Genomic DNA, 26,594 nt, shown 5'->3' on the forward strand with positions numbered 1-26,594 from the left:
TACGGTTTTTATAGTGTAATAAGTTACAGCCTATGCTGGGTAGCGGAAATTCCTGAGTAGCAGTTTGTGAAGGAGATAAAATAATAATCTTATAATTTATACACCTTTTCCTTAAGTTGAAATTTTTCTCTTATATTTTGGGGGTCAACTTTTATTTCAGTGTCTAATCAGGAATTGAAAAATTGCTTTTCTGTTTTTGTTTTTGTTTTTGTTTTGAGACAGAGTCTTGCTCTGTCGCCCAGGCTGGAGTGCAGTGGCACGATCTCAGCTCACTGCAAACTCCACCTCCCGGGCTCACACCATTCTCCTGCCTCAGCCTCCCAAGTAGCTACAGGCGCCCGCCAGCACGCCCAGCTAATTTTTTGTATTTTTGGTAGAGACAAGGTTTCACCGTGTTAGCCAGGATGGTCTTGATCTCCTGACCTAGTGATCCGCCTGCCTCAGCCTCCCAAAGTGCTGGGATTATAGGCGTGAGCCACCGCACCCGGCCCGAAAAATTGCTTTGTTTTAAAGTCAAATTGGAAAGGATATTTGCTGGTGGGTAGGACCACCAATAATAATAAATAACAAATAATTATTTTTAATAAAAAATAAGCTAGCATAAGGAATATTTTTTTTTTCCTTTTTGAAACAGAGTCTTGCTCTGTTGCCTAGGCTGGAGTGCAGTGGCACAATCTTGGCTTACTGTAACTGCCACCTCCCGGGTTCAAGCAATTCTCTGCCTCAGCTTCCCGAGTAGCTGGGATTACAGGCGTCCAGCACCATGCCTGGCTAATTTTTGTATCATTGGTAGAGACGGGGTTTCACCATCTTGGCCAGGCTGGTCTTGAACTCTTGACCTCATGATCCACCTGCCTTGGCATCCCAAAGTGCTGGGATTACAGACGTGAGCCACTGTGCCCAACCAAGGAAGATTTTTAAAATGATTAAATAGAAAATATTTTTAATATAAAATCTTGAAGTATAATTTATTAATAAGTTTGCCATGTGTGTTTACCACCTGAATTATCACTTAGATTATTAAACAGTAAAAATTTAGGTATATAGTTGCTGTTTTAAAAAGTTTTTTTTTTTCGCCAGGCACAGTGGTTCAATGCCTGTAATTCCAGCACTTTGGGAGGCTGAGGCGGGTGGATCATGAGGTCAGGAGTTTGAGACCAGCCTGGCCAACATAGTGAAACCCCGTCTCTACTAAAAATACAAAAATTAGCCTGGCATCGTGGCTCGTGCCTGTAGTCCCAGCTACTTGGGAGGCTGAGGCAGGAGAAGACTGGAACCCGGGAGGCAGAAGTTGTGGTGAGCCAAGATTGAGCCACTGCACTCCAGCCTGGACAACAGAGCAAGACTCCATCTCAAAAAAAATAAATAAAAGTGTTTTTTCACATCAAATTGATATTTTTTGTAATATAAGTTTTACTGAATAGTTGTTAACTGAATATCTTTGCTTACATTTGCTAAATGGTTACGAATATACTAAATACTTAACATGTTGGAGTTTAAGGCTTCTGAGTTCTAAAATTCACTGAAAATGATTTGGGATATTTTGTCTCTTGTCTGTGAAATGAAACAGAATTTTAATAGAAAGAACCTGGTTTAAGTATTATGCAGTTTTCTTCTGAAAACTCAGTATTCTTTTTATGATGACAATTCCACTGTGATTACCACATTTTCTTTGCTTCCTACTGAAGAAGCTCTTAGTGCGCTTGCAAAGAACATAAGGAGTCATGTCAGAGGTCAGCTATTTGAGTCCATTTTCCCACAGCCGCCTGGTGCGAGTGATCTTTTACTGTGTTTTAAAAAAATGGGCAAGGATTAGAGGGGATTAGAAAGAATATTACCCTCCTGAATATAGGCCCAAAGCACTAAGGGGAGAGAACCCAACCAGGCATCAAATGGGCTTTGCTTGACCAGGACACAACCTCTGCTGCATTCCTTTAAGAAACTGAATGGGAAATGTTAAGTCCCCAAACTGGATTAGTAAATAATCTCATAGTTTGTGACATCTGCTAAAATAAATTGATGAGCAGACTACATTCTTACACTTTGAGAAGAGAGCCAAAGACATCAAAAGTAAGAGTAATTAAAGATGGGCATTAAACTTAGTAATTGTTGGAAAGGTACATTTCATAAACCAAAAAATTATTTTAGATACAATATGAGGAGTACATGTATATTGATTAAATAAATTAAGGCTTAAATTTTGAAACCACTACAGCTTTTTGTTTTTAAGAGTCTTCCTAGAGTCTTATTGCTTGTAGCAGTTTTACAAAGTGTTTCACAAATTCAGCTCTTTAATTTATGTTATCCCATTAGTTTGTATAACAACCTGAGGAACTAGAATTTGAAATCTGAGAATGTATCTTTTGAGACACCTCTGGAATGTTTCTCTTTTTATATTTTATAAGAGAAGTTAACATAATTTGTATCTTATGACACATAATTTGATATCAAATTGTTTAGAACCAAAGAGGTAATTTCAAACCTATTCTAGAAGGGCAAGTGCATTCTGGTCTCAGTCTTTGGAGATAGTATTTAGCTAACTAAATAAGTTTTTAAAGGTTTTAAGTTGACTAATAGTAAAGACGCTGTACAAATAGTTAACTTTGTATCTTTCTACATATAACAAGTACATTTGATTGGTATAGCAACTGTGATTACACTGCTTTTGTTATAAATGATAATATTAGTACAAGTATTCTCATTAGGAGTTTAAGATAGAATTTAGATTCATAACTGAAGAAGAATTGGTAGACTACAACTTCATTAACAGGCACATTAAATGCATCCTGCACTGTGCTCTCTTGGTTCAGTGCCTTTATTCAAGATGGCCCTGTGCTTTGTTTATGTCCTCCTGCTGTTCTCCTCACTCCCCAGTCCGCTCATCCACATTCTACCTATCTGTAAATATCAGGTCAAATCCCATCAAGTGGTTTATTTCTAGCCCCTAAATCATAATACTTCCTAAACATAGAGTTATCATATGACTCAGCAATTCTACTCCATGGTACTTACTCAAGAGAAAGAAAAACATATGTTCATTGTGAAACTTATACACAAGTGTTTATAACAACATTATTCATAATAGCCAAAAGCTAAAAACAACCAAATATCTGTCAGTTGATGAATGGATAAACAGAACATATATACCATACATAAAATGCAGTATTATTCAGCCATTAGAAGAAATGAGGCACAAGTACCATGCATGCTACAAGGGTAAACCTTGAAAACATTATGCTAAGTGAAAGAAACCAGTCACAAAATGATTCCATTTGTATGAAATATTCAGAATAGGCAAATCTATAGAGATATAAGATAGATTGGTAGTTGCTTAAGGGGGTTGGGGGAGTAGGGGAGAAGTGAGTTGTGACTAAAGGGTACAGGATTTTCTTTTGAAGTGATGAAAATGTTCTAAAATTGACTTTGGCGATAGTTGCACATATCTCTGAATATATTAAAAATCCTTGAATTGTATACTTTAAATGGGTGAATTCTAAGGTATGTGAATTACATCTCAATAAAGGCTGTTATTTAAAAACTAAATTTAAAAAATTAATACCTCTATCTGTATTCCCATATATTGCACTTTTTTTTTCTTTTCTTTTTTTTTTTTTTTTTTTTTTTGAGACAGAGTCTCTCTCTGTCGCCAGACTGGAGTGCAGTGGCTCAATCTTGGCTCACTGCAACCTCCGCCTCCCAGGTTCAAGCGATTTTCCTGCCTCGGCCTCCTGAGTAGCTGGGACTATAGGCAGGCACCACCACACTCAGCTAATTTTTGTATTTTTAGTAGAGATGGGGTTTCACCATGTTGGTCAGGATGATCTCCATCTCCTGACCTCATGATCCGCTCACCGCAGCCTCCCAAAGTGTTGGGATTATAGGCATGAGCCACTGCGCTTGGCCTTGTACGTTGTTTCTACCTCAAATAAAGTACTCACCAGAGTCTTGTTATAATTAGTCACTTAAGAAATCTGTCTTTTCCATTGCATTATGTAGCTCCAGAGAACAGGCAGAGTGTTCTTTGGTATTCCCTAACAACCATAGTGCTTTGAACTTAGTAAATATGAATTTAATTGAACTTTTCCACAATTAAGTTCTTTCACCTATAAAATGTAAATAAGAGAAAAAAGAATTGAATGTTGCCACAAATATTGTTCCAAAATTGGATTTCATAACTTTTATATTCTTCAGTAGGAAATGGCTTAATTAAAAATAAAAAATAAATAAATTTTAAAAATAAAAAATATGGGCTGGGCGCGGTGGCTCAAGCCTGTAATCCCAGCACTTTGGGAGGCCGAGACAGGCGGATCATGAGGTCAAGAGATCTAGACCATCCTGGCTAACACGGTGAAACCCTGTCTCTACTAAAAATACAAAAAACTAGCCGGGCGAGGTGGCGGGCGCCTGTAGTCCCAGCTACTAGGGGAAGCTGAGGCAGGAGAATGGCATAAACCCAGGAGGCAGAGCTTGCAGTGAGCTGAGATCCGGCCACTGCACTCCAACCTGGGTGACAGAGCGAGACTCCGTCTCAAAAAAAAAAAAAAAAAAAAAGTGTAATTTTTACATTTAATTCATTTTTGGAAAAATAAATAGTTGCTCTCATATTACCTCCTCAGCTCGAGTTTCCATTTTGTATTTAGCCAGGCCACACACATGCCATTTATCACCTTATTTTTACCTACAGAAATATTCTGGTTTTCATAATTTGCATATATAAGCATTTTATACACGTTATCAGTAGAATCTTCATGTCATTTCAATTAGTTTTTAAAAAATCAGGTTGACTTTCTAACACTTCGAATCTATAGTTTTATGGGTGTTTGAATTTAACACAGTTTAATTTTTCTTTTTTCTGTTGTGTGTATATGTGTGTGTTTTACTTTTTCAGTATTTATTAGAGATGAAAAGTTTAATTTTACCTCCAGAACACATTCTGAAACGGGGTGATAGTGAAGCAATTGCCTATGCTTTCTTTCATCTTCAGCACTGGAAACGAATAGAAGGTGCTCTTAATCTGTTACAGTGTACATGGGAAGGCAGTAAGTATTCTTTTCCAAAAGGAACACTAATCTAACTATTCATTGCATTCACAGGCAGTCTTTTTAAATGAGATTGTCTGGGTTTCCATAAGGATTTGTTGTTCAGATTGGTTTCAAACGGTAATCAGTGATGAGATATTTGGTTTATTGGTAGAAATGCATAATGTTATATTGATCCCACAAAAGCAGAGTGAGAAACTGTTATGGTGTTCTGCCATATGTTCATTTAAGTTACATATTTCTAAGGAAAGAGAATGAAAACTTGGCCCTTTGACTTACAGCTTTTTTAATGTGGTTGAGCTATTCTAATATTTTAAAAATTGGTCTCTTTTTGTTTTATTTTGTTTTCAGATGTATACAACATGGAGCTATTTTCTTCATAACTGATATCAACCTATTCTTTATTGTAAAATACATACAACATAAAATTTAGTTTTAACTATTTTAAGCATATAGTTCAGTGGCATTATGTACGTTCCTAGTGTTGTACAAACATCACCATCATCCATCTACAGAACTTTTTCATTATCCCAAACTGAAATTCTGTACCCATTAAATAATAACTCCCCAGTCTTGCCTCCCTCAAGCCCATGGCAGCCACCATTCTACTTTGTCTCTATGAGTTTGACTACTCTAGGTACCTCATGTAAGTGGTATTATGTAATTTTTGTTCTGTTTTGTCTGGCCTTTTTCACTTAGTATAATATCTTTGAAATTCATTTATATTGGTAATACGTGTCAGAATTTCATTTTTAAGTCTGAATAATTCATTGTATGTATATACCACATTTTGTTTATCCATTCATCTGTTAATGAACAGATACCCATTCAACTTGGGTTGTTTTTACCTTTTGGCTATTGTGAATAATGCTGCTACAAATATTGGTGTACAAATACCTGTTCGAGTTCCTGCTTTCAGTTCTTTTGGGTATATACCCAGAAATGGAATTGCTGGATCATAAAATTCTATGTTTACTTTTTTAAGGAAGCTCAGTGGTGTTTTTTTCCATAGCAGCTGCACCATTTTACATTCCCACCAGCAAGGCACAAAAGTTCCAATTTCTAGGCCGGGCGCGGTGGCTCAAGCCTGTAATCCCAGCACTTTGGGAGGCCGAGACGGGTGGATCACGAGGTCAGGAGATCGAGACCATCCTGGATAACACGGTGAAACCCCGTCTCTACTGAGAAATACAAAAAACTAGCCGGGCGAGGTGGCGGGCGCCTGTAGTCCCAGCTACTCGGGAGGCTGAGGCCGGAGAATGGCGAGAACCCGGGAGGCGGAGCTTGCAGTGAGCTGAGATCCGGCCACTGCATTCCAGCCTGGGCTACAGAGCGAGACTCCGTCTCAAAAAAAAAAAAAAAAAAAAAAAAGTTCCAATTTCTTCACATCCTTGCCAACACTTGTTATTTTCTGGGTTTTTTTCTTTATTTAAATAATAGCTCTCCTAATGGATGTGAAGTGGAATCTCATTGTGGTGGTGTTTTGCATTTCCCTGATTAGTGATGTTGAAGGTCTTTTCATGTGTTTATTGGCCATTTATGTATCTTCTTTGGAGAACAAATTGGACTGTTTTAAACTAACTACCCGATCTCTTAATCGTTGCTTCTTATAACCACCAAGAAAGTAAAGAAGCTTAATTAAAACATTTTACCTGTAGGATTCACATAATTCTTTTGAAAAGTACACCACAGCTATTATTAAAAATTCAAAAATAAATTCAACGCTTATTCACTAAAATTGGTTAACCCCCCTCAGTTCCCAAACTACTCTGAGGCACCTTGGATGTTGCAGCAATTCACAGGAGTGCTGTAGAACATTTTAAATTTTCAATGGAAACACAAAAATACAATATTCAAGTCTAGGTACGGTGGCTCATGCCTGTAATTTCAGCACTTTGGGAGGCTGAGGCCTCCCAAAAGGTCGAGGCTGTAGTGAGCCGAGATGGCACTACTATACTCCAGCTTGAGTGACAGAGTGAGACCTTATCTCAAAAATAATAATAATAATAATTCGACATCTGTCAGATATTACTTAAACTATTAGCTCCAGACAGTTCACAGTTTCAACATTAGATCACTCTCCATTCCTTTCAATATCATTACATCTTTGCAAGCTGGAGTTTTGTTAGTTGCTGTGATTAAAAGAAGTACCACACAAAAATCAGTGTGAAATAGGAAATGAAGATGGTAGTGTCCAATGTGATTCCAAGTTTCGAGAAGTCGTACAGTGTCTAACAGGCTTATACCTATATCTCATTAGTAAGAAATTATGGTCATTTAAAAATGAAATAAGAAAATTGATTTATTGATTCTGTTTTTTAACTTTATGTGTATTTTTTTCCAAATTGCTGCTAAATTATTAGGACATAAATTTTTAAAAGTTGTTTGGACTCACTATTAACAAGTGACATTATCTTGAACCAATTTGGGAACCTCTGCATTAACCATTTGCTAAAGGCCAGATACTGTGGCTTGACAATAACAATATAAATACAATTGATGAGTCAAGTGTGGTGACTTATACCTGTAGTTCCAGCTACTAGGGAGGCTGAGGCGGAAGGATCACTTGAGGCCAGAAATTCGAGACCAACCTGGGCAACATAGCAAGACTCTCTCTAATATATATATATGTGTGTGTGTGTGTATGTTTTTAAAGAAAAGATTAATAAAACTGGGATTATGTACTTGAGAAACTGAATGTCTTTGAGTAATTCAACTTACTTTTGCTTTTTCTCCAGTAGTCCATAAGCTCCTCAAAAGCAGATATTCTATCTCATTCATTTTGTATGTGTCCTCACTGCCTGACATTCTGCTTGGCAAACAGGTTTTCAATAAGTGTATGATTTTATTTAATTTATTACTTTGTATGTGGAGATGAGGTCTTGCTATGTTGCCCAGGCTGGTCTTGAACTCCTGGCCTCAGGCAATCTTTCCACCTTGGCCTCCCAAAGGAGCTGAGTTTACAGGCATGAGCCATCGTGCCCAACCACTTATGATTTATACTGTATTTCATGAATCATGATCAATGATTTATTAGTGTTATCACTAATTTACTAATTTGGTCTACGACTTTGAACAAATAACTACTTTTTATTGTGGTAAAATAAAGTCTAGACTGGGCCTGGTGACTCACACCTATAATCCCAGAACTTTGGGAGGCTGAGGCGGGCGGATCACCTGAGGTCGGGAGTTTGAAACCAGCCTGACCAACATGGAGAAACCCTGTCTCTACTAAAAATACAAAATTAGCTGGGCGTGGTGGCACATGCTACTTGGGAGGCTGAGGCAGGAGAATCACTTGAACCTGGGAGGCGGAGGTTGCGGTGAGCCGAGATCGTACCATTGCACTCCAGCCTGGGCAACATGTGCAAAACTCTGTCTCAATAAATAAATAAATAAATAAATAAAGTCTAAATTGTGACAAAAGTTTATAGAGCCAAACACGAAAGGAAAAACAAAAATCTTATCACAATTTTGATGACTACAGCAGGCCCTTAAATAATATTGTTTCATTCAACATTATTTATTATAATGTTGATGAGGGAAAAAAACCCAAAAAACAGATTTCCAGCCAGGACCATTGTCTGTGTGAAGTTTGCAAGATATTCCCATGCCTGTGTGGGTTTCCCCTTACATCCCAAAGATGTGCACATTAGCTTAATTGGTGTATCGAAATTGTCTCAGTATGAGTGAGTGTGGGGGTGTGCGCGAGTGGTATACTGGAATGGTGTCTTGTCCAGGGTGGGTTTCTGCCTTGTACCCTGGGCTGCCATGATAGGCTCTGGCCATGCTTGACCCTGAACTAAAATAATTGGGTAAATAATGATCCTGTTTTTATGAATCTTAAATGTATATATAGCTCACATTTATTTCAATGTTTAATATAAGAAGTGTTTTGAATCTTTATGTAGAAGTTTGGTGATGTTTTGTGACCAAGGAACTTAACTCTTGTTTATATCAGTTAGCCTATGGTAAAATTGTCATTTATTATATGACATTTCACTTAAAGTCACAGTTTCCAAGAACCTATTGACAGTGTTAAAGATTTATGTACTTAGCTAATGGAATAGATCAATAAAGATTTCTTCTTTAATAAATCTATAGTAGTTGGTGATAATCTAGATCGGGGTGGGCAAACTTTTCCTGTAAGGTGCTAAATAGTAAATATTTTAGATTTTGTGGGCCATACATTTTCACAGCTACTTGATTCTTGTAACATGAAAACAGCCTTAGCCAATATGTAAATGAATGGCATAACTATAAAGTTTTATTTACAAAAACCTAGTGGGCCAGACCTGGCCAAAGGGCCATACTTTGGTGACCCGTGATCTAGATTAAGATCTGCTCATAGGCTGGGCGCGGTGGCTCACGCTTGTAATCCCAGCACTTTGGGAGGCCAAGGTGGGCAGATCACAAGGTCAGGAGATCGAAACCATCCTGGCTAACATGGTGAAACCCCGTCTCTACTAAAAATACAAAAAATTAACCAGGCGTGGTGGCAGGCACCTGTAGTCCCAGCTGTTCGGCATGCTGAGGCAGGAGAATGGCGGGAACCTGGGAGGCAGAGCTTGCAGTGAGCTGAGATCGCGCCACTGCACTCCAGCCTGGGCGACAGAGCAAGACTCTGTCTCAAAAAAAAAAAAAAAAAAAAAAAAATCTGCTCATAGAAAGCTTTGGTGAAACCCACATGTGAGGTTAGGAGCCATTGAAAACTATTTTAGGTTGCCAGTAGTAATGGCCACAACAGTTATATACATCCCAGTTATATGAAGATTTCTGTAAGAAGCAGAATTATCAATTCTTCTTTGGAATTATCAATTGTGTTTGTAATGAGGAGACTGAAGCAAAGAAGGACCCAGCCAGTCTCATCTACCACTCCCTATAGTTTTACTCCAGCCAGACTAGACCGTTCACTATTATCTAAATAAATCTTATCCTTCCCCTTATTCATTCTTTTGCTTACTTTGTTTCTTGTATCTAAATGTCTCACTAAAAAAGAAAATAAAATACTATGTGAAATTTTTATATAAATTTGTCTCCAAAATAGCTTTGATCTATAGTATAGGATGGTAAATGAGACAGAATTGAGTATCAACACAAGCTTTTTTTTCTCAGCTTTTAGAATGATTCCACACCCGTTAGAGAAAGGACATCTATTTTACCCTTATCCCAGCTGCACAGAGATGGCTGATAGAGAGCTATTACCTAGTAAGTAAATATTTTAGTTTTCTTAAACTTACAAGTAGTTTTAAGTTTAGATTGTTTGTCATAGTATTCTCCATTTTAAAAGTGCCTTTGGTTGAAATTCAGGACACTGTTTAAATACTATTTTAGCTACTTCTGGGATGTAGTTGTCTAATTCAATTTATTTCCAAATAATTATTGAGCAAAACCCTGTGCTAAATGCAACAAAGGACACCAAGATTAAAGATATTAACAAGAACTGTCATCTTACAAACATTTAGAAAAGAAATAATGCCAATCCTTCACAAACTCAGAAAATAAATGAGGAAAGAATACTCCCCAAATCATTTGATGAGAGCAGTATCTTCCTGATACCAAAACCAAAGATAATATGATATAAAAAGACTATAAAACAACAGCCCTTATGAATATAGACACAAACATCTTCAACAAAATATTAGGAAACTGAATCTAGCAACATATAGAAAGGCTTATATACCATGACCAAGTGGGATTTACCTCACAAATGCAAGTTTGGTTTAACATCTGAAAATGTAGTGTACCATGGTTAATAGAATAAAGCACAATAGATGCAGAAAAAGCATTTGACAAAATCTGGCTCTCATTCAAGATAAAAAGAAAAAATCTCAACAAACTACAAATTGAAGGGGACTTCCTCAACCTGATTTAAAAAAAAATCCCGGAAAAACCCACAATTAACATTATACTTAATGGTAAAAGACTGAATGCTTTCCCCCTAAGATCGGGAATAAGACAAGGATATCTGTTGTCACCACTTCTATTCAATATTCTACTAGAGGTTCTAGCTGGTGTTACCAGGCAAGAAAAAGAAATAAGAGGCATTCGTATTGGCAAGGAGGAAGTAAAACTCTCCTTATTCAAAGGTGACATGATCTTCTATATAGGAAATCCTAAGAAATCCGTAAAAATGAAAATACTCTTAGAACTAATAAATGAGTTCAACAGAGTTGTGGAATATAAGATAAATATACTAATATTAATTATATATCTATGTATTAGTAATGAACAATCTGAAAATTGAATTTAGAAAAGAGTAGCAATCATAATAACAACAAAAACTACTTAGGAATAAATTTAACAAATTTAAGACATGTACACTAAAATATTGCTGAGAGAAATTAAAGAAAAACTAAATAAATGGAGAGACATTCCATATTGATGGATTGGAAGACCCAATTATATTTACTTATTTATTTATTTGAGACCAACTCTTACTCTCGCCCAGGCTGGAGTGCAGTGGCAAGATCTCAGCTCACTACAACCTCCGCCTCCTGGGTTCAGGTGATTCTCGTGCCTCAGCCTCCCGAGTAGCTGAGATTACAGGTGCGTGCCACCACGCCTGGCTAATTTTTGTATTTTTGGTAGAAAGAGAGTTTCGCCCTGTTGCCCAGGCTGGTTGCGAACTCCTGGGGTCAAGAAATCCACCTGCCTCAGCATCCTAAAGTGCTGAGCCTACAGGCATGAGCCACCGTACCTGGCCCCAATATTATTTAGATGACAGTTCTCTCCAAATTGATCTATAGATTCAATACAATCCCTATCAAAATCCCAGGAGGGATTTTGCGCGCGCGCGCGCGCACACACACACACACACACACACACACACACACACAAAGTAACAAGCTTATTCTAAAATGTATATAGAAAGGCAAAGGACCCAAACAATCTTTATGAAGAATGATTTGAAAAAGAGCAGCCAAAGAACTAGAAGGAGAACCAGAAATATGTAGGATTATGATTGCTGATAGTGTTTCAGTCTAGTTCCTGCCTTTAGGAAGCCAGGCTTCTCAAAAGAACAATCTACACTTTGTGTCTCAGCTGCCTTATCATCTGTTCTTTTCTCTGTAAACTAGTACATTTCTGTTTAACTTCTCTTTTTATGATTTAGCTGAGAAGCAACCTTGCCGAAGGCTGTAAACACTAGGACCATGTTTTCTTATATGATATAAACCTGTGCTACAGTTTTCACAATACTGAGCCATTAGAACTGAAGTCTAGGAAGGAAAGTTGCAGGTTTACAACTGTCAAACTTAATTAGTTGATAAGTTTAAACTGATAAATGAAAATTTAGGAGAGATTATGGCAACCTGAGTATGCTGGTGTTTTTCTCCTAGTGTTTTTTATTTTCCTTTATCTGCTAAGTGATCTCTTCCTTCTCTAAATTCTCAGAGTGCTTTATGTACTTCTTAATCTCCCCTTTTAGACTGTAAACTCCTTGAAGGCCAGGATTCTCTTCTTTTTTCTTTTTTTTTTTTAGATGGAGTTTCCTCCCTTGTTGCCCTGACTGGAGTGCAATGGCCTCATCTCGGCTTACTGCAACCTCTGCCTCCCAGGATCAAGTGATTCTCCTGCCTCAACCTCCAGAGTAGCTGGGATTACAGGCGCCCACCACCACACCCAGCTAATTTTTTTGTATTTTTAGTACAGACAGGGTTTCACCATGGTGGCCAGGCTGGTCTGGAACTCCTGGCCTCAAGTGATCCACCCACCTTGGCCTCCCAAAGTGCTAGGATTACAAATGTGAGCCACTGCACCTGGCCATTGTTCCTGTATCTCTTGTAATGGTTGCCATAAAAATTGTTATTCAATAAATATTGGTTGAATTAATCAAATTCATTAATGTATTCTTATAAACATGGCTGGCACATTGTAAGTACTTAACTAAAATGCTAAATATTAGTGCCTTCTCCCTCTCACCCTATTCTGAACTCCTAGGCTGCTGATAAGGTTGATAAAAAGATGATGGACAGGCCAGGCACAGTGGTTCACATTTGTAATCCCAGCACTTTGGGAGGTTGAGGCGAGCAGATCACCTGAGGTCTCTGTCTCGAAAAAAAAAAAAAAAAAAAGATGATGAACAATGTGTTAAATGCTACATGTATAGAATATATTATAAGAAAGCTTGAGAAGGGCTGGGCACAGGGACTCATGCCTGTAATCCCAGCTCTTTGGGAGGCTGAGCTAGGCAGATCACTTGAGGTCAGGAGTTCGAGACCAGCCTGGCCAACATGGCAAAACCCCATCTCTACTAAAAATACAAAAGTTAACCAGGTATGGGGCTCACGCCTGTAATCCCAGCTCTTTGGGAGGCTGAGCTGGGCAGATCACTTGAGGTCAGGAGTTCGAGACCAGCCTGGCCAACATGGCAAAACCCCATCTCTACTAAAAATACAAAAGTTAACCAGGTATGGTGGCTCACACCTGTAATCCCAGCTACTCAGGAGGCTGAGGCAGGAGAATTGCTTGAACTCAGGAGGTAGAGGTTGCAGTGAGCCGAGATCGTGCCATTGCACTCCAGCCTGGGTGACAAAGCAAGACTCTGTCAAAGAAAGACAGAGAGAGAGAGAGAGAGAGAGAGAGAGAGAGAGAGAGAGAGAGAGAGAGAGAGAGAGCCTAGCTCTCTAGGAGGTCAAGAATGATTCTCAATTTTCTGACTTGGGTGACTTGGAGAATGGTAAATCTATCCTATAGAAGGAGGAGCCAGTTTGGGAATAGGGGTTGGGGAAATAAATAAGTTCAAGCTTTGACTGTGTTTCCTGTGTAACATCTCATCCATATATACATGCATACCTGTATATGTGTATATATATATATGTACATATATAGAAATTTTTTTTTTTTTTTTTTTTTGAGACGGAGTCTCGCTCTGCCGCCCAGGCTGGAGTGCAGTGACTGGATCTCAGCTCACTGCAAGCTCCGCCTCCCGGGTTCACGCCATTCTCCTGCCTCAGCCTCCCGAGTAGCTGGGACTACAGGCGCCCGCCACCTCGCCCGGCTAGTTTTTTGTATTTTTCAGTAGAGACGGGGTTTCACCGTGTTAGCCAGGATGGTCTCGATCTCCTGACCTCACGATCCGCCCGTCTCGGCCTCCCAAAGTGCTGGGATTACAGGCTTGAGCCACCGCGCCCGGCCACAGAAATTTATATGCTTAAATATTTTCTAGTATAAGGCCGGGCGCGGTGGCTCAAGCCTGTAATCCCAGCACTTTGGGAGGCCGAGGCGGGCGGATCACAAGGTCAGGAGATCGAGACCACAGTGAAACCCCGTCTCTACTAAAAATACAAAAAATTAGCTGGGCGCGGTGGCGGGCGTCTGTAGTCCCAGCTACTCAGGAGGCTGAGGCAGGAGAATGGCGGGAACCCGGGAGGCGGAGCTTGCAGTGAGCCGAGATCGCGCCACTGCACTCCAGCCTGGGCAACAGCGTGAGACTCCGTCTCAAAAAAAAAAAAAAAAAAAAAAAAATATATTTTCTAGTATAATCTACTTAACACATATACATACAAGTCTATATTTTATCTCTCTAAGTAATATATAGGTATAGATGTATTTTTAAGTTATATATATAATATAGATTATAAAGTAAACATATAATATTTATAATTAGTGAATGTTATAGGCGTAAGTAATAGAGAGCAACTTTGAACTAGCTTAAACATACATAGTGATTTGTTGGAAGAACACCGGGTTATCAGAGAACTCAAAATCAACAATTATATTTGAACTTCGTAAGGGACTAGAACTGGGGACTAGAAAGTCATTAGGATTTCCAGGAATCAATTATTTGAATATCTCTGTCCCTAGATGCTTTTTTCAGTCTTTCCTATTCTTACTTTCCTTTCCTCCCTCCCCAGCCCCATTTTCTCTTTCTGTGATCTGTCATTGCTGTTTCTCTCAGTGTATCCACTTCATTCTTACATCTTTTCTCTTTACAGTTTGGCTTTCTTCATAGACCATGTGGCCAAACTTGAGGCCCCTACAGCCCTCTGTTTACATGTCATGAGTTCAGGCAAACAATACAGAATGAATAGTATCTCAATCTCACTTTTTCTTTTTTTTTTCCTTTTTTTTTTTTTTTTTTTTTGAGACAGGATTTCACTGTCAGGCTGGAATGCAGTGGCACATTCACGGCTCACTGCAGCCTCGACTTCTCAGGCTCAAAAGATCCTCCCCACTCTGCCTCCTAAGTAGTTGGGACCACAGGCACGTGCCACCATGCCTGGCTAATTTTTGTATTTTTGGTAGAGATGAGGTTTCACCATGTTGCCCAGCCTGGTCTTGAACTCCTGAGCTCAAGTGATCTGCCTGCCTCAACAAGTGTTGGGATTACAGGTGTAAGCCACTGCAACCAGCCTCAATCCCACTTCTAAAACTTCTGGGAGAGAGAGAATGAAATTTATCCAGGTGTTTACTCCTTGTCCAGTCAGCTGTGGCCTAAGACAAGATTAGGTTGTGTAAATAAAATTGCCAGTGGTCCTCATATATCTTCCTCTGTACATCTCAAAAAACAGACTTGGGAGTCATCATTTTCTAAGTAGCAAAAGAAGTCCTAGGCATAAATGAAATCACTAAGGAAAACTGTATGCAGTGACAATTGAACTGAGGGTGGAACCATGGGTGCATTCCTTAAAAATGTCTAAGGAATGAGTGGCAGAAAGAGTTGAAGATTCAGTGAAGAGGTTGTCGGAGAGACAGGACAATAACTAAAACTAGATATCCTAGAACTAAAAGGAAGAAGAAATTTCCAAGTGAGGAGGAATATCTGAGATAATAGGTAAAGTAAATACTAAAAAGAATTCATTGACTCTAGCAATTAAGATGTCATTAATGAGAGAAATTTTATTTTTCTTCCTGAAGTGGTGGTAGTGGTAGTTGTTCTTATTGTGTTTCCATTTTAACGGGAACAAGTATATTTAAGGCAAAAGAATGGACCTTAAATTATGGAACGTCATGATGTATGCAAGAGTGTATTATATTAAGCTAATACATTTAGCCTAAAATAATGCCCTCCTTTGTAAATTATTACAAAGGTTGTCTAATATAAGGCCAATTTTACATAGTAATATGAATAAAATCAGGGTTATTATCATGTTGTCAAAGCCATAAGCTATAAGACCAGTTTATTTTTGGCAAGACTTTATAAATTCCAACTCCATATAGGGTGCAAACTCCAGAAGGTAGGAGAGGGGTAATATGCTGGGGGGTTTTGTTTGATTCTATTTTATGTTCTTAGAGTATTTTTTCTGTCTGTGGCTATGGTAGAATGAACAAATTGTTAACAATATGGAGTTTTAATACCCAGGAGTACTTAATGTTTTTTGTTTTTAATTTTCCTTCAACCTTGATATGACTTACCGCATTCTGGAATTTGCTTATGGACCTCATAAGTTCAGAGTTGAACTATTCCCCTAGTTCACATAGCTATTTAGTCGTCTTTTATGCCTTCTGATAAATTTTTCTCTACAAGCCAGTGATGAAATTTGAACTTTCGTTCCAAGGGAGTGTTTCTGTAATAGTCAGTCATCTATTATTTTGATGTGTTAGCCAAACATTGACTGACAAATGAATCTACAGAAAGCAATCCAGAAAGAAATAATTAGGTCTCTCCTACAGTATAAAAATCTCTGGCCGGGCGCGGTGGCTCAAGCCTGTAATCCCAGCACTTTGGGAGGCCGAGGCGGGTGGATCACGAGGTCAGAAGATCGAGACCATCCTGGCTAACATGGTGAAACCCCGTCTCTACTAAAAATACAAAAAACTAGCCGGGCGTGGTGGCGGGCGCCTGTAGTCCCAGCTACTCGGAGACTGAGGCGGGAGAATGGCGTGAACCTGGGAGGCGAGCTTGCAGTGAGCCGAGATCGGGCCACTGCACTCCAGCCTGGGCGACACAGCGAGACTCCGTCTCAAAAAAAAAAAAAAAAAAAAAAAAAAATCTCATATTTCAGGAAATTTCCTTACTAAAGCTATGCAGTTTTCTACCTTATAAACTGAGAATAATACTACTATCTCTTACGGTTACTGAAAAGAATTAAATGAGTTAATATAAATTAAAGTTCTTTATAAACCATAAAATGCTATATAGGTTAGCTAATATTATTAACTTTGCTGTATTGTATGTGTTTCCCACCTTCTTGAATACCAGGGTTTGTTTCTCTTGATTTGAAGTTGGGAAGAAGAAGAAGTTGGCCTCTCACAGCTGAGGGACAGGGCAAAGGGGATTGCTGACTGATTCTCTGGGTGCTGAAAACACAATGTTCTCTACAGTTTCTAATGTTTCTACCTTTTAAAACTTCCATTTTGATGTGCTTTTACTTTAAACAAGGCTCAAGGTTCTGGAAATTTTCTGGATTTTTAATGAGTTTGTGTTTTGGTATATACTTTCTGAATATAGTAAAATAAAAATTAAAATATAGCTGTTGAAGGAAGCTTAGGTGTAATCTCTGTGAATCATTATGTTTTAAAAGTGAAATTTATAGCTGACCTTGGTTCAGCACAAAATTAGTCATCCCTTACTAATGCAGGATATTACATCAGAAATTCCTGGGTTAGTATCCAGCCCTAAGCGGTCAACTTCCTGGCCTAATGAAGTCTCAGAATAGCTCTCAGTTTAGCAGACATTTATTGAGCACCTACTGCATGTTAAGTACTCTAATAGGCTCATCTCAGTATTATTATTCAAGTATTTTCAAATTTCAAATAAAATATAAATACTTGAGTATAATTGATAATGAAATATCCAATCACTAGAATAATAATAGCTGAGTAAATGTGTAAATATGGTAAAATAAGATAAGGGACTTTATTTATGGTCAGAATCCTAGGCCTTTGGTTTGCTAGTTTAGGTTTTGTTTTGTTTTGTTTTGTTTTGAGATAGCGTCTTGCTCTGTTGCCCAGGCTAGAGTACAGTGGCATGATCTTGGCTCACTGCAACCTCCGCCTCTCAGGTTCTAGCCATCCTCCTGCCTCAACCTCCCAAGTAGCTTGACTACAGGTGCACATCACCATGCCTGGCTAATCTTTCTATTTTTAGTAGAGATGGGGTTTCACTATGTTGGCCAACCTGGTCTCAAACCCCTGACCTCAAGTGATTCACCCGCCTTGGCCTCCCAAAGTGCTGGAATTACAGACATGAACAACCATGCCTGGCCTACCTACTTTATTTATTTATTTATCTATTTATTTATTTTTGAGACAGAGTCTTGCTCTGTTGCCAGGCTGGAGTGCAGTGGTGTGATCTTGGCTCACTGCAGCCTCTGCCTCCCGGGTTTAGGTGATTCTCCTGCCTCCGCCTTCCTGAGTAGCTAGGACTACAGGTGCATGCCACCACGCCCACCTAATTTTTATATTTTTAGCAGAGACGGGGTTTCACCATGTTGGCCAGGATGGTCTCGATCTCTTAAGCTCGTGATTCTCCTGCTTTGACCTCCCAAAGTGCTGGGATTGCTGGGATTACAGGCGTGAGCCACTGCTCCCAGCTTACCTACTTTAGTTTTTACAGTGCCTAATGAAATGCCACATATATAAACACATTAATAACTGGATAAAATTATTAACTGATAGTTCTAGGAAATCACCAATGACATGTCTGCCTCTTTCTCCATACTAGTTTTTGAGCTCCCAAAGAACAATAATTAATAACAACTCAAGGCCAGGTGTGGTGGCTCACACCTGTAATCCCAGCACTTTGGGAGGCCAAGGTGGACAGATCACTTTTGGCCAGGAGTTTGAGACCTGCCTGGCCAACGTGGCAAAACCCCTCTCTACTAAAAATACAAAAAAGTAACTGGGCGTGGTGGCCTGTGCCTGTAATCCCAGCTACTTGGGAGGCTAAGGCACAAGAGTCACTTAAACCTGGGCGGCAGAGGTTGCAGTGAGCCAAGATCGTGTCACTGCACTTTAGCCTGGGCAACAGAGTGAGACTCTTCTTCAAAAAAAAAAAAAAGTAGCAACTCAGATTTATGTATTTATTTGGAGACAGATCTGTCACCCAGGCTGGAGTGCAGTAGAATGATCATAGCTCACTGCAACCTCAAACTCCTGAGCTCCAGTGATTTTCCCACCTCATCCTCCTGCGTAGCTGGGACTACAGGCACACACCACCATGCTGGGCTAATTTTTAAAAATTTTAAAGAGATGGGGGTCTCATTATTTTGCTTAGACTAGTGTCAAATGCCTGGCTTTAAGCAATCCTCCTCTTCAGCACCACCAAAGTGCTGGGATTACAGACATGAGCCGCCACCCGTGGCTGCAACTCACATTTATTAAGCACTTAAAATGTTCATCATTACAACTCTCCATAGCAACTTCTAGAGGGTTTAGCAACTTATTCAAGATCACATAGCTAATAAGTGACAAAGCTTTTTTTTTCAAAGTCACCTCAGCATGACTTTGTAATCAATGTTCTTTCCCATGATGCCATCCTGTTCCCACGCCCAGCACAGTTGTCTGTCTATTTAGATATGCTGTTGATGCTGGGATAAGTAATGGATAACTGTCTTCTACCTTGCTCAGCCAGAGACTTGGTTTTTAAATTTTTTTTTCTTTTTTGTTTTTAAAAGCAGATTTCATTTGAAAAGATTAAGACTTACTTACATGTTATTCTGAAATAAAATTGATTCTTACCTATTCTCCCTTGCAGCCTTTCATCATGTTTCTGTTTACCCAAAGAAGGAGCTTCCTTTGTTCATCCATTTCACAGCAGGATTTTGCTCTTCTACAGCAATGATAGCCATTCTCACACACCAGTTTCCTGAAATCATGGGTTTTTTTGCTAAAGCTGTAAGTATGATCTCAAGGACTTGTGTGGATTATTTGTAAAGCACACAAGAAACCATCTCTGATCTGCCTGTGCTAACTCAGCTGAACAGTGGAAGATATTTGTTGTAAATTAAAGGAATTGATTTGTATAGCTGCTGCCATAAATATGTCAAACATAAATTTTTGGTGATCTGAGCTACTTCTGTTGCTTAAAAGTTTAAAGAATACAATGTAAGATTATAACAGTATAACATTATAAAGTTTGCTCTTATGGATCACTTTTGATGATAAACATAGCATTTGTTACTATCTTTGGTATTTTAAAAAATACCCTATTTTGTAAACAAACCCTTTGATTTTTTTCATTTAAATGGAATCGTTCGTTCTCAGGATTTGTTGAACTTTAAACTCAAGAGCACAACTAGGATGGATAATAAGTACATAAGGCAGGGGGACAGATGAGACATTGGTCCCTAGGTACAGAATGTGCCTATGTCTCAAAGATTCTCCAAGTTATTGTGTCTGCTTGTTCTTACTGACCTTCCCCAGGCTTGGATATAGAACCATGTGTAGATCTTTATTTTCATTTTTACCCTTTAGTTTTGAACTGCTTCCCCAATTCCTGAACCAGTTAATACTTGAGGACTGATATTAGAGTGGGTATCCCATCACTATTGACTCTTTTTTTTTTTTTTTGAGATAAGGTCTCACTCTGTCACCCAGGCTGGAGTGTAGTGGTACGATCTCAGCTCACTGCCGCCTCTGCCTCCTGCGTTCAACAGTCGTCCTGCTTCAGCCCCCCGAGTACCTAGGACTATAGGCATATGCCACCATGCCCAGCTAATGTTTGTATTTTTTGTAGAGGCAGGGTTTTGCCACGTTGCCCAGGCTGGTCTTGAACTCCTGGGCTCAAGTGATCTGCCCGCCTCGGCCTCCCAACGTGCTGGGATTACAGGCATGAGCCGCCATGCCCAGCAACTATTTACTCTTCTATATAAACTTGTTAATTAATGTCACTGGCTCAAAGTAAAATTAGCAAAGATAATTGCCTTTAAGTCTCCAAGCCTTCTTCTTTTTTTTTTGAGATGGAGTCTTGCCCAGTTGCCCAGGCCGGAGTGCAGTGGCATGATCTCGGCTCACTGCAAGCTCCACCTCCCGGCTTCACGCCATTCTCCTGCCTCAGCCTCCCGAGTAGCTGGGACTACAGGCGCCTGCCACCATGCCCAGCTAATTTTTTTGTATTTTTAGTAGAGACAGGGTTCCACCATGTTAGCCAGGATGGTCTCAATCTCCTGACCTTATGATCCACCCGCCTCGGCTTCCCAAAGTGCTGGGGTTACAGGCGTGAGGCCCAGCCTCCAAGCCTTTTTAAAAATGCATCTTTCTTGTACATCTTTGCATTTCTACCAGGTAATAAGAGTTAAAACCCAAAAAGAAAATGCTGATTAATTATATTCCCCAAAATAAAAACACTGAGAACCATGGAAAAACTAGTCCTTACTTGGTAATATATTTTCTGTATTTTTCTCTATATGCCTCCATTCTAACTTGTTTCCTCACAGTTTCTTTTTCTGCCTTAAGAATAGTTTATTTTGTGCCTTAAAGATTAGTTGGCTTTTTTCTGGCACCAGTGGTAAGAGCAGTGGTTTCCCTTTTTCCCTGAAGGTCAGCCATATAATGTGTTAAGTTGCCACTGGCTGTAGGCCTAGGAGTCTGAGTCTGCACTTGATTCTGGGTCAAACTTCAAGAAGAATGACTTTCCACTGTTGTTCAGGGAGTATAGCTATTTGGTTTGGAAACTGACTATTCTATTTCTTTTTAGTGTAAAATGAACACTCAGTGATCACACTCGTAACTGTTGTTTGCAATAGTGCTAATAGTTGAGTGAGTGCATCTCAAACTTAAATAACCTTACTATGTAATCTGGCATGGAATAAAAATGGCCTAGAAAGAGAATTCCATCCATTTAATAGCTGGAAAGAAAATGTGCAACTGTGTATGTGAGATCACAGGCAAGCAATGGGAGAGATGATTCTTGGATTTGTCTCAGGCAAGTGGAGTGGGAAGGAAGTGAAATAGAGCAAGGAGGGAGATCTAGAATCTGAAATAGATCTATACCAACTGTTAGTAGTATATTTCCATGGGGTACTAGCTACAATTAATGTATATAGTGTCTGCCTTTACCTAGGCAGTCACTAATGGCACCAGAAGAACCTTTATGATTACATAGCGTAAGTTCCTTAGCACTCCTCTAGCAGAGACTGAGAATGAATAATTACATGTTTTAAAGTGGAAGCTTCTTTTGCAGACCAAAAGTTATTGATATACTGCTTTTCCAGTTGATGGATAATGAACAAGCATTTATTTTGGTGTCTGTATAGGTGATGGTATATAGTGTTAAGAATGTGCCTAATGGTAAAACTTTTAGAGCCCCATTTTTATCCCTGTGGCCCTTACATGTACATTTTAAAACCCTAAAGGCTAAGTATTTACTGAAAGTTCCTGCAAACCAGTATTTGTGCAGGATTTCCAAAGTCAGGTTCCATTAAGAGTTAATGGGAAATGACTGTGGTATGGGCAGTTTCCAGCTTTTTTTTTCTTTTTCTTTTTCTTTTTCTTTTTGAGACAGAGTCTCGCTCTGTCACCCAGGCTGGAGTGCAACCATGTGATCTCAGCTCACTGCAACCTCCGCCTTCTGGGTTCAAGCAGTTCTCCTGCCTCAGCCTCCTGCGTAGCTGGGACTATAGGCACGTGCCACAACACCTGGCTAACTTTTTTATTTTTAGTAGAGATGGGGTTTTGCCATGTTGGCCAGGCTGGTCTCAAACTTCTGACCTCAGGTGATCAACCCACCTTGGCCTCCCAAAGTGCTGGGACTACAGGCGTGAGCCACCATGCCCGGCCAGTTTCCAGCTTATAAACACAATGTGTTAATACCTTTATAGACAGACAAACAGCAAGGGAACTAGAGGCTTAAATTACACTTCTTCGCCACTTCATAGAGTGTGCTCTATGCAGTAGGAGCATCACCATCACCCAGGAGCTCATTAAAAATGCATAACTTCAGGCACCACTCCAGACCTTCTGAATCAGAATCTGCATTTTAACAAGATCCCCAGGTGATCCTATATATACATTTAAAACTTGGGGAAACTTGCTGTACTCTATGCCTAATAAGAGGAATTTAGAACAGCTCAATAGTGCTGCCTTGTCAAGGTGGAAAAGAGGCAGCATTGCAGAGTGGTTATGAAATAGACTCTGGAGGTGCTTTGAATTCTAGCCCTGAAACACTGCTGTACAACGTCAGGTAAGTTACTTAACCTTTTCTAGCCTTAGTTGTAAAATGAGAATAATACTACCTCTCATGGGTTTTGGTGAGCGTTAAATGACTTTAAAAGATTCAAGTGTTAGGAAGGACTATGTCTACCCACAGTGAAAACTAGGTGAATGTTAGCTGTTGTTGCTACCTTCATTGTCATCATCATCACCAAAGTGCAACAATAGTGGGAAACCCTACCTCCTTCTTGTTTAAAGGAGACATGTCCTAACAGTCAGCTCAAAATGCATTTTTCCGTAGAAACTGTAGTATAAATGGTGGTTGGGTATAATTTTAAAAACACTATTAGTAGGCCAGGTGCAATGGCTCTCCTGCCTGTAATCCCAGCACTTTGGGAGGCCAAGGCAGGTGGATTGCTTGAGCTCAGGAGATCATGACTAGCCTGGGTAACATGGTGAAACCCCATCTCTATCAAATATACAGAAAAGTTTGCCAGGTGTGGTGGTGTGTACCTGTGGTCCCAGCTATTCAGGAGGCTGAAATGGGAAGATCGCTTGAGCCTGGGAGGTGGAGGCTGCAGTGAGCCAAGATTTCACTACTGCACTACAGCCTGGGCAACAGAGCAAGACCCTGTCTCAAAAATATATATATATATTGTTACTACTATGCTTTTGGCACATTATGTGTATATGAATGTAGAAAGTGAAGAAATGTTTCAGGTTCTAAGCAACTACCTTGTAGAACAGAACCTGTTGGTAAGTAACAAACTGTCTGTGTTAGCATTTCCAGTTAACCCAGATATTTGATGGCCAAATAAAGTAGAAATTGATGAAGTATCTTTGAGACATACTTGTTGTATTTCAGAAGACAGACTTTTAAAAATTTTCCTAAATTTCTTTATTGTTACCATTGTCTCTTTCTTATCTAATATCTTTTCGTAATAGCTCACATGCCAGAGCAAATTGAATTTGAATTTCTTAAAATGCATTTGTTACAAAAATTGCGTTATTGTGAGGCCAGGCAGTGGAGACTGAATTTAAATAATTCTCACTGTACATCAGATTTAGAGAAATGAAAGGGAATTAACTAGAATGGCTAATGGTTTTAATGCCTCTTCTTTTGCATGGTATAAGGCTATGTGGAATAAGACTTCATTTTTAGCAAGTTAGGATTTTTTCCCCCTGATTTTTCTCCTGGCTGAGATGAAAACCTAGTCTGACATTAGACACAGAGCAATGAAAAAGTGTTGCATAAATCCCTGGAGATGTGGAATGTGCTTATATCAGAGCTGATATTCTCGAAGGCCAGAATTCCTGAAAAAGGAAAAATTGCTTTTAAGTGGTAGGTCATTTTCTCACCTGCTTTGAAGCCTGCTGGATTAAATATGAGAGTTCAAAGTAAGGGTAGCCAGCAAACCAACTGAACTGGAATCTGATTCTGCTTATCTGAAAGGAGCTTCTTTATTTAAGAACAGCACTGCCCTCTCCTTAGAGAACCAATCTTCTACTCTGGCCCCTTTCATTTCTCTCTTGCAAGAAAAGTGTTCTTCTTAGCAAGGCTTGGGAGGGTGTTATCACAACCGTGAAAAGACTTAAAGATGGTCTTGGGGGTTTCACTAACTTATTGATAAACTCAGGCTTGTGATATGTGACTTTAGTGTTTTGAATTCAGAAGTGTGTTTAAATATAAAAGTCCCTAGTTGGGGCCAGGCATGGTGGCTCACGCCTGTAATCTCAGCACTTTGGGAGGCCGAGGCCTGGGGATCACTTGAGGTCAGGAGTTAGAGACCAGCCTGGCCAACATGGTGAAACCCCGTCTCTATTAAAAATACAAAAAAAAAAAAGGCCGGGCGCGGTGGCTCAAGCCTGTAATCCCAGCACTTTGGGAGGCCGAGACAGGCAGATCACGAGGTCGGGAGATCGAGACCATCCTGGTTAACACGGTGAAACCCTGTCTCTACTAAGAAATACAAAAAAAAAAAAAAAAAAACTAGCCGGGTGAGGTGGCAGGCGCCTGTAGTCCCAGTAGGACTGAGGCAGGAGAATGGCGTGAACCCGGGAGAAGCTTGCAGTGAGCCGAGATCACACCACTGCACTCCAGCCTGGGCAACAGAGCGAGACTCTGTCTCAGAAAAATAAAATAAAATAAAATACAAAAAAAATTAGCTGGGCCTGGTGGCGCTTGCCTGTAATCCCAGCTACTTTGGAGGCTGAGGCAGGAGAATTGCTTGAACCTGGGAGGCAGAGGTTGCAGTGAGCCAAGATCGCATCACTGTGCTCCATTCTGGGTAACAGAGCGAGACTCCATCTCAAAAAAAAAAAAGAAGTCCCTAGTTTGGTTTTAACTAAACAGGGTAGTCTTTGCAGTTTTGGCAAAAAAGGGTGTTACAGGTAAAGGTAGGAATCAGAGATTCGCAAATAAATTATCTGTTTTAGTACAGCAAAACTTTGTTGAAGTCTGTTTTACTGAACGCATATTGTAGCTGTGCTGCAGTGGGAATGGGCTTTGTTTCCACATACTTCTACTAATCTTTATGTGGGAAAATGTGGTTGGACATGCCAATGATGAATTTCTGAGCAACTCATAATTGGCTGGCTCCACTGTAACTAGGGCCTTACAATCTGCTTGATTAATTCTTTAAGGACTACATTAGCCAAGTTGCATGATTTCCAAAGATATAGAAGGTCAGATGTTACACTAACAAAGAACCTCTCTACAGAATGTCTCACTGGGGTTTCTTCAGCCCCTTCTCAAAAATAATTAAAATTTTTCTTCCCAAATTACATTTTTAAAAGAATAAGCAGATAAAAATGCCAAGTGGCTTTCACTGAAAAGTGAACAAAACTTTTGGGAAGATTTGTCCACTATTCTTACCATTTTTTTCAGGGAAAAGAAAGATTGATCTTCAGAACCGGGGGAGTTAATAAACAATTATAACTAGATATTAATGTATACCAATTGAAAAATATATGATTTTTTTAAAGGTTCTGAGTTTTCCGTTATTATAACCTGTGACATGATAGTTGTATACTTCTTTATTAAATACCTAGGGCCACATTCAGAAATTAAATTAATGATTAAAATAAATTTCTTCACTTTGTTTGAAAGTGGATTATTTTCAAAGCTATGAGACTTTTTTAGTTCAAAAGAACTGATACAGTTTTAAAAACATTTTGAAATATAACTAAACTTATATTTCTGTAAAATATTCTATAACCATGCTATTTCCACAGTTATAAATCTGAGTTGTTTCCCAGAGATAATACAGATAATAAAATAAATTTATTGTGTGACAGGTCAAAATTTTTAAATGTTTACATATTTGTTCCATTGTTGGTGCCTCTAAACTATTTGGGCAGTCTGGCATATTCAATTTTAATTTTCTTTACTAACTGGGATTTTGGATCAAGAGAAAAGATGTTCTCTACCTCCTAGAAGGGTATTTCTCATGTTTCATCCTTGTTTTTCTCCTTCGAAAAGAACCAAACTAAGAAATTTGTGAAATCGCTGGTATTGTT

At 39.2% G+C, this 26,594-nt stretch overlaps 1 protein-coding gene across 23 annotated transcripts in view; it reads left to right on the plus strand.

Moving 5' to 3' along the window:
* The window catches only part of LOC105479183 (suppression of tumorigenicity 7 like), a 97,357-nt gene that overhangs the window by 60,236 nt on the left and 10,527 nt on the right, over positions 1-26,594 (plus strand). For 16 of the 23 annotated variants that reach the window (XM_024791985.2, XM_011737052.3, XM_024791977.2 and 13 more), the window contains 3 exons: positions 4,889-5,039; positions 10,155-10,247; positions 19,681-19,820. In XM_024791985.2, coding sequence (XP_024647753.2) covers positions 4,889-5,039; positions 10,155-10,247; positions 19,681-19,820 — 384 coding nt within the window. Of the gene's footprint in view, positions 1-1,080; positions 4,856-4,888; positions 5,040-10,154; positions 10,248-12,522; positions 13,827-19,680; positions 24,905-26,594 lie in introns of those variants that run through there. The other 7 variants (XM_071092618.1, XR_011620918.1, XR_011620924.1 and 4 more) reach the window with 7 other exon arrangements.

Source organism: Macaca nemestrina, chromosome 1 (genome assembly GCF_043159975.1).
Source record: "Macaca nemestrina isolate mMacNem1 chromosome 1, mMacNem.hap1, whole genome shotgun sequence".
In the NCBI taxonomy this organism is placed as follows: domain Eukaryota; kingdom Metazoa; phylum Chordata; class Mammalia; order Primates; family Cercopithecidae; genus Macaca; species Macaca nemestrina.